An 8,853-nucleotide genomic window follows, 5' to 3' on the forward strand; every position below is an offset into this window, starting at 1 on the left:
AAAAAAAAAAAAAAAAAAAAAAAAAAAAAACATGAGTTTCTTAATCAGTGTTCGGACCGGCCGGACGCGCATACACACACATTTACATACGTTCCAAATTTCTAATGAACATGTGCTTGACAAATGACATTGTATTGGAAGCAAAGCGAAGCAAAGGTATTTTCGTATCTTGTACATCTTTTCTATCCAAGGACCAACACTTTCACCAAACACTATTTTCTTGTTGACTATTGTTGGTATAAAAAATTGAAATATTATAACAAAAAAGTTAACTTAAACATCGGTACAATTGTTTGCAAATAATTAATTAGCTGAGATGAATTTGACTGCATTATTATTATTTATCAAGAGAGGCCATCACATTTCTTAAACACCAAACCATATTCAATTTCTTTTTTTTTTTTTTTTGTTGAGGCTCGCTTCGAACTTTTAAAAGCATTGCCTATATAAGCAGTCTGTGATATACTAAAAGAAGATATTTTTTATTTGTACATCATCACAGCAAGTCCGCGAGAAAAAACTTGCTTCTAACAAACGAATAGAAAACTCTTGGCCGACCAACTCTCTGATCAAAATCACTGGTGAAGTAGCAGCCGCGGCTATGTTTCACAACATTGGCTAGAGTTATTAACTTGATCATCATCATTAATTTCTAGAGCAAATTTTAAATATTCGCCGAGACTGGCGAGGCTTTTCAAAAACCCTAGGGAAATAAGTCGAGCAGAAGATCTCAAGTAACACCGGGAACTGAAGAACAACGAACATACCCAGCGGAATCACCGCGAGCAACATAAACTGAGCCGAAACCCAAGAAAATTTAGCCCCAACCAGAGTCATGAGCGTCACGACAAAAGTCACCATCATTGTCGCCATCGAGAGAAACAAAGACAAAAGACCAACGATAAGTTTCGTAGGAAGCGATCGAAGAAAATCCTCTTCACGGTAACGAGACTTGAGAATGCCGAGGAACATAAGGAGAGACATGCATGAGGTGAAAAGAGAGATAGCATCGGAGATGATGAAAATCTTGAAAATGTGCTTTCGCATGTAGAGTGGCAAGCCATTGTCTGAGCGGTAACCTCCGGGGACAGTAAAGGCCGAGGAAAACATCATTGTGGTGATTAGAGCGGCTACGACTGTGCAAGAAGTCGCTGTGTCTTTCATCCATTTCTCTCCTAGCTCCACGAGATCCTTGTGTTGGTCTGTAAACAGAGCTTTTGGAGTTTTCTTCTGCTTCAAGTTAACCATTTTTCTATGCTTCGGTTGCACCAACCTCTCCACTTCCTAGTTCCAAGACAGCAATCAAAAACTCATAGGATTATGGTCGGAGGAAATGATTTTTAGATGTTGAAATGCAGAGTTATAATCCTAGGTTCGTGCAGTACATAAACTTGTCTAGTTTCTTGTAGTAGTTATACATATATATTAACTATGTATCACCTTAAACCATTGTAGTTCCCTTTGCATCTGAAGAGCTGCACCGGGGATAAGGTTAAGCCGCGAAGCCGGGGCTCGATACGCGGCATGATGAAGCATATTGTTATGGAGTTTGTCCCAAGCTGTAGCGAGGATGTTCTTCTTAGCACCCATATTGTAAATCAGGCTAAAGATCTTTTCTTGTCGCTGGCTTACCGCGTAGAAGAAGAGGTTAAGACCATAACTATCTTTGAGCCATACGATATCAGGATAATGCCTCATTACTTCCTCGATATACTCTACAATACCATTCTCTACCGCCTTAAACAGAGCTTGGTGTAGACCCGTGTTCTTCTGTTGGGTCACGTCAAAGTTAGGTATCTCTTGGCAGATACATTCTAGTATCTCTTTGGCTTGAGCATGTCCTAACTTCAGTTTGTATACCCGTCTTATATGTGGAACTGTCAATTAAAAATCATCTGAAACTGATCACAATCATCGACATGGCTCACTATTTGAGATGAGTTTTACTGCTTACAAAGAACTTTAAGGTGTTTCCACAACTTGTCTTGAATCCAACTATGATCTTCTGCTTTCCTGTATTGATGGTCATGATGATTCAGAACTTCGTGAGGGTTATTAACTTTCTCTATGTGAATACCTGCAAGAGAAGTAGCATGAATTTAACGATCTATAATGCGGAATCCCAACAAAAATTACAGCCTAGTAACACCGAACTTCCTTACAAAGTTATATTTAGTCTTCGTCTAATAAGCTAAGTATATTCAGTTACTCACAATGATATATCCACTTTTGCCAAAATGCAAGACGGGTACCGCTAGGGAACGCACAAGGTGTTTGAGCAAGCGCGATGATCCCTGTATCGTTGTCGCTGTCTCGAGTATAAGCCAGCTTAGGATATCTCTGAATCAGATCCAAAGCAATACCTTCATATATGCGACACATTAGCCATCTTGTGAACATATAATATAGTTGCCAAAAAAAGTTATATGAACATACCATATAATCCATCGACAATACAATTAGTCACAAGCATCGCTCCGTTCTTGCCATTGTGATCATCTGAACCATCAGGATCAAGGTCACTGAGAGGTGTGTGATTGTAAAGATACCGAACAAGATGTTTGTGACCATACAACGAAGCCACCACGATTGGTATATGCTTCTTCTCGTTCCGGACACTAACCAAACTGGGACATTTATTCACCAAACACTCTGCAATTCTCACAGTCCCACCGGTCGCAGCATAAGTAAGCGCAGTGTAACCATTATCATTCTTGATCTTCAACACTTGCTCTGGATCATGAATCCGTCTTATGACCTCTTCCACGATCTTGATGTGACCAGACAAAACAGCTTTATGGATCGGTCTGTCTCCGTTAGAGGTTAAGCTTGCGGTTAACGCCTCCGGGTTTCGGTCCAAGAACTCTTTCGTGGCTTCTAAGTTTCCACTGTCTATGTTCTTGAAGAGGACAAGATAGGTCGAGTTCTCTTGTCCTATCTTGCTTTGTGGTAGCTCGCCTGCTTCATCGATCTGCATACTATCTGACCTGAAACTGCTCCGGCCTGTTTCGGATCGTATGCTGTCCGCTCTGAAACCTCTGGGATAACCTTTTTCAGTATCCATTTTCCGGTTGCTTCCCGGCAAGAAACGTGATGGTATGTGTTTTGTGTAAGTATAATATTGTTCTTTTTATAATTTTTAAAAAAAGCAAACAGAGCTTTCCGTTATTCGAACAGAGAGAGACATGAGTAAAGTGTTAAAAGAGTGGTGGCTTCTCTTTGAAGGAAGGTTTTTTAAAGGACAAAGGAAATAGGGAAAGGATTCAAGGAATTAAACATTATACTGTGTAATATGAACAAATCCTTGACTATTCGTACCAAGAACTATTTCAAGATTTAGATTCATCTTCTTTCTATATTTGTGTTTGTTACTTTCAGCTTTTAAAGGGAATATTTAAAAGATTGAGATTTGTTTTTTTTGTTTAAAGATTGAGCTTTAGTGTTAAACAATTTTACGTCGTAGCAAAGTAAGGAATTTAATTTCACTCTTCTAACAATGTTCATTGTAAGTAAACTTACAAATATACTTGAACTTGGTAAGAAAACTCATAATTTTACAACAAGTCAATGAAAAAAAAAATGAAGATAGTAGTGCTTTGTGCCTTTTTGGGTTCTTCACTTCTCTTGTAGGTAGAGCTGTCAAAACTCTATGTCCATTTTGACCCGTCCAACATTGTCCAATTTGATTTTGACAAATAGCTAATCGTGTCCATTAACGACCGGTCCATAAATGACCATGCCTAATAATGACCATATTTTTATGGACTATCCATGGGTGTCGATTGGACAACATATAACATATTTATAAAATAAAAAAAAACACAAATATCTAAAAACATATTTGTGTTTATAATTTTTTCCCCAAATCGATTTTGACCTAGATTTTTAAGTATTATGGGCCGCCCAATGTCCACATTGTCCGTCAATTTTGTCCGTGGGCAAAAGCAGACCAAGACCATTTAGACCCGCTCCAGATATGGGCTTGTAGCTACATGGACAGCCCGACCATTTTGACAACTCTACTTGTAGGATATAAATGTTTCAAAACCTATTAAGCAATAATAAATACATATAAAATAGTGTGATTATTTAAATATAAGAAAATATCTATAATATATTTGTAGCTACATTTGTTAAAATGTAGTGCCCCAAAATTGGTGTTCTTTATTTAATTTGATAAATATTATATTTTATAATAATTATTTAAATCATATATTAAAATCTTTTTTCTTTTGGGCAACCATATTAAAATCTAAAGACAACATTTTGACATATATCAAAATCTTATAAAAATATATATATATATAATTTAATTAAACTTATTCAATTTTTTATGATAAAGATAACATTAAATATAGTGAATTATTTGGGGCAATTTAAAATATATAACGGCAAAGATTAATGAGTAAAATTACAATCGAACCAGATCTTATCTTCCCAAAACTCAAACCCCTTTTTTTTTGCCGGCGACGCTTCTCTACTGAATTATTTCAGTAAGATCTCTCAATTCTTCTCTCCGGCAATGGCGATTCCGTTGCCTCTCACCTCTTACTCTCCAATCTCAGCTTTTTTTTCCTCCTTTTCTTCTTCTTCTTCTATTTCCCGAACCTCTTTCGTCCCTCTCACACCTCGCCATCGTGGTTTCTTCTCCGCACAGAATTGTAGTAGGCGTGTACTTCTCAGCTGCTCTTCGTCTTTGTCCTCAAACAACGGTTCAGCTCCAGAGTCCATGAACGGGAACGGTAACGGGAGGTATTGATATTCAATTCTCAATCTTTACGCCCATAAGATGTTTGTGAAAATTCGTCAATGAAGACACTTTTTGGGTTTAGGGTTTTAAGACTTTATTCAAAATTTACTTTAAATCTGAATTGTTAATTGTTTTGGTTTCGTGAAGTTTGGAACTTTGGCTGATTTTGTTAAAATTGTTAAAACTTTTTAGTAGCTTAAACGGGCAGTCATCTTTTCCACGAATGCCTTCCTTTGATGGAACATCTAAACCACCACTTAAATGGAGAAGGGTTTTACTCAAAGTCAGTGGAGAAGCTCTTGCTGGAGACGAGGAGCAGAATATAGATCCTAAGGTTTTTGTGATGGGAAATACACCTTTTTGTTTTTTTGCTTTTCTTTGCTCTCTGTATTCCTACTACAGACGTCTCATCCAGTTTCCCACTAATTAGGTTACTATGGCGATTGCAAGGGAAGTTGCAGCAGTGACTCGACTTGGCATTGAGGTGATTCTCTAAAAGGCTTCATTGTAACATTCTTGTTTACTATGGCCATGGATTCAACACTTGTTAGTGGTTAGGTATTCAGCTATTACTTCTTTCCTGGACATGTTGATTGATAGAGTATGACAGATGCAACATTTAAGTAGCCGAGTTATTTGATAATTGTCTGTGTTAACAATATATCCTGAAATAATCAATTAGCTCAAGAAACGGGAGCTTAAGCTAAGGGGTAGGGATTCATGGGATTACAAAAACTTAAAATTATAACTTTACTACGCATTAAACATGATATGCGTGCAACAGATGATGGGTCTGGGTCATTGAGAATGCTCATTGCAATGTTGTGTATGCTCTGTCATGATCTTCTTACGCCTTTACAATAGGTCGCTATTGTTGTTGGAGGAGGAAATATCTTTCGTGGATCCACCTGGGCTGGGTGCAGTGGCCTTGATCGCTCCTCTGCTGATTATATCGGGTAATTATATCCACTCATGACTCTAGTTCACACAAATTTGTTTTTCTGAACTTTACTCCCTCTCTATGGAGTTATCTTGTTCCNTAGAAAAAGGCAGGGTTGTTATATTTGCAGCTGGAACAGGCAATCCGTTCTTCACCACAGATACTGCAGCAGCTCTTCGATGTGCTGAAAGTAAGTCAGAGGTGGTTTCTGTTTTAAAGTGTTCTCCAATGCTTCATTTATCACTAGCTTCATGATATAAAAATCTTTTCGCGTTGGACACAGTTAACGCAGAAGTAGTGCTAAAAGCAACAAATGTTGATGGAGTGTTCGACGATGATCCTAAACGAAACCCAAACGCTCGCCTTCTCGACNCAACTGTGATGAATGCAATATTTCTTCAAGCGACAATGGAGAGTATCGGTATCCCAACCCGTGTTCAAACCGCTTTCCGCATGTCAGAAGTAGCAGAGCCTTACATAAGAAGACGAGCAATCAGACATCTAGAAAAAGGCAGGGTTGTTATATTTGCAGCTGGAACAGGCAATCCGTTCTTCACCACAGATACTGCAGCAGCTCTTCGATGTGCTGAAAGTAAGTCAGAGGTGGTTTCTGTTTTAAAGTGTTCTCCAATGCTTCATTTATCACTAGCTTCATGATATAAAAATCTTTTCGCGTTGGACACAGTTAACGCAGAAGTAGTGCTAAAAGCAACAAATGTTGATGGAGTGTTCGACGATGATCCTAAACGAAACCCAAACGCTCGCCTTCTCGACTCACTAACTTACCAAGAAGTAACCTCAAAGGACCTCTCTGTAATGGATATGACTGCTATCACTCTGTGCCAAGAAAACAACATCCCAGGTCTGTATTTCACTCTCAAACCTTAACCACATTACATGATCATCAACAAAATTTCTTACTTGGTCTGTGTTGATTTTTGGCAGTTGTGGTATTCAATCTATCAGAACCTGGAAACATTGCGAAAGCAATCAAAGGAGAGAGAGTTGGTACATTAATAGGAGGAACTTGGAACTCTGTTGTCACAACTACTACATGAAGCCACTTCTCAAAACACAAAACTTAACAGAGCATCTTAGGTCAGGAATCTGTCTATATATATATATATATATATATATAGTTTGCAGACAACGTTAGGAATCTGTCTGAAATTTTTGAAAGTTAAATTTAGTTTTTTTTTTTTATACATGAAGCTCATTTTTAAACCCTTTGGGTTACAACATTGGATATGTTAAAGATACAATACAAAAAAATTACAGAGCAAAACACATAAATATTAAATATAATCGTTACTAAAGATCCCATAAATGACTACTAAAGACATCAGCAAAAGTTGGAGAAGCAACCAAACTAGTATAACCAGGACTAAACATTAGAAACGGGCTCATCAATCCCGCCGGCGAAAACAATCCGGGCGGTATTGCCGGCGAGGACATGCCACCTTGATGAATCATCGGAGAAAATATCCCGGCAGAAACTGTCGGCAACATGGCCGGAGACGGGGAGAGTATCCCCGGAGCATAACCACCAAATTCAGCTGCTTCTTCCATGGCCGTGGGGATTTCATCATCTCTAGGCACCACCATCGGAGGTTCTTTACCTCCTCTCGGGCTAGCATTTTCCGTCGACGCTAGCCTCGCCGCCGGCGAAACGTTACCACCGCTGCCGCCAGATTCGAGGAAAATTTCAGAGGAGATCCCGGTGAGACGCTGGACTACGTTCATGAACTCGGACGCGGTGGCGTGTACGACCTTGGGGGAAACGGCGTAGATGACCACCGGCTCTCTAGGAACATACGGCTGCTGGGGTTGGTCACGGTTCTGAGGCGGCGCAGGGTGTTTAGGTGGTTTCTTGATGATTTTGTGAGAGTCTTTGTGGACGCTGAGAGGTGAAGGACGAGGACCACAGATCTGAAGCTGCCGTTTCTGGTTCTGTTGATCGCCGCCGGCGAAATACTCCGACGGATCCATTAAAAAATTTGGGGGGATTTATTAAAGTTCTCACTTCTTCTTCTCAGAATTGAGTTTTGTTGTTCTCTGTTTGGTTTGAGAATTAAATTGTTTGGGCGACTGAATAAATTGACCAAAAAAAACAGAACAGAAGGATTAGTTTGACTTTATAGAAATGTTGACTTTTTGTGTGTCCAACCAAAGGTGTACAGCACATTCCTCATTGAGGAAACCTCCCCATTCTTGGAAAATTAGTAGGAAAGATCTTTCTTTATTACTATTAGGAATCAGCACACAATTTTAATAATGTCTTCAATGATTACCTCTCTCTCTGCGGCTCTGCCATACAATTAAGTAACTAACGTATACTTCTCTCTATATTTTGACACTTTCATTGATATTTAGAAAAATTTTAATTTTTATTCGTAAATTAATTTATAATTACTTTTTAATAGAGAGAGAAAATATAAACTAATAACAATTCAAAATTTTAAATATTTTCAATGATTTTTTTTTAAAATTTACAAAATATCAATTTTTGTGGGACAAAAAAATATCCCAAAACATCAATTTTTGTAAAACAGAGGAAGTATTATTTTTGGACGGTGAAGCTCCAGTTTGGTTAATTTCAATTTACATGTTCTTAGAAGACTCGAAGTTACAAAATATGTCAATATGTTATAAAATATGTTTGTCTAATTATATGTATGGTATCGATCAATTCTTACTTACCTTACTCTAAGCTATTGATGTCTGATACTGCCCTATAATAGATTAGAAGTAACAAACCTAATAAGACCTATAATGAGTTGTCGAAGAAAAATTAAATAAAAGATATACAGTTGAACTAATTTCTTTCAAATATTTTTAATATAAATCTGTTTCTTTTCAATTAGACAAACAATATTAAATAACATATAAGCTCAAACATATATATATATTTTTTAAAAATTAAATTTGTTATTACATACTTTAATGCGATTAACGATCGTTTGTTTCTAAACCCGGAGACTTGGATTTAAAACCGGTTCTACAGATGTTTTGTTACGATGTAGAAAACATATCCTATAATTGAGTGTGAGACAGATTCGAAGGAATTAGCAATTGCCCTCATAGTTAAATATTCAACATCAAGACGATCCTTCCCTATATGGTTTTCCAAAAAAAAAAAAAAAAAAAAAAAAAAAAAAAAAAA

The 8,853-nt window shown here is 37.5% G+C and overlaps 2 protein-coding genes and 1 pseudogene across 2 annotated transcripts; 1 reads left to right on the forward strand and 2 right to left on the reverse strand.

The window, feature by feature from the left end:
- On the reverse strand, window positions 464-3,153 carry LOC104765727. Its single transcript, XM_010489488.1, has 5 exons — window positions 2,437-3,153; window positions 2,214-2,363; window positions 1,955-2,077; window positions 1,441-1,877; window positions 464-1,284 (listed from the first exon to the last, which is right to left on the reverse strand). Exons 1-5 carry the CDS (start codon window positions 3,062-3,064, stop codon window positions 646-648), a joined length of 1,977 nt encoding a protein of 658 aa, XP_010487790.1. The 5' UTR covers window positions 3,065-3,153; the 3' UTR covers window positions 464-645.
- On the forward strand, window positions 4,397-6,895 carry LOC104765729 (annotated as a pseudogene).
- Window positions 6,852-7,805, reverse strand: LOC104765728 (protein MKS1-like). The gene has a single exon (XM_010489489.2). The coding sequence runs from the start codon at window positions 7,677-7,679 to the stop codon at window positions 7,002-7,004; it is 678 nt and encodes a 225-aa protein (XP_010487791.1). The 5' UTR covers window positions 7,680-7,805; the 3' UTR covers window positions 6,852-7,001.

This window comes from Camelina sativa, chromosome 19 (genome assembly GCF_000633955.1).
Source record: "Camelina sativa cultivar DH55 chromosome 19, Cs, whole genome shotgun sequence".
Taxonomy (NCBI): domain Eukaryota; kingdom Viridiplantae; phylum Streptophyta; class Magnoliopsida; order Brassicales; family Brassicaceae; genus Camelina; species Camelina sativa.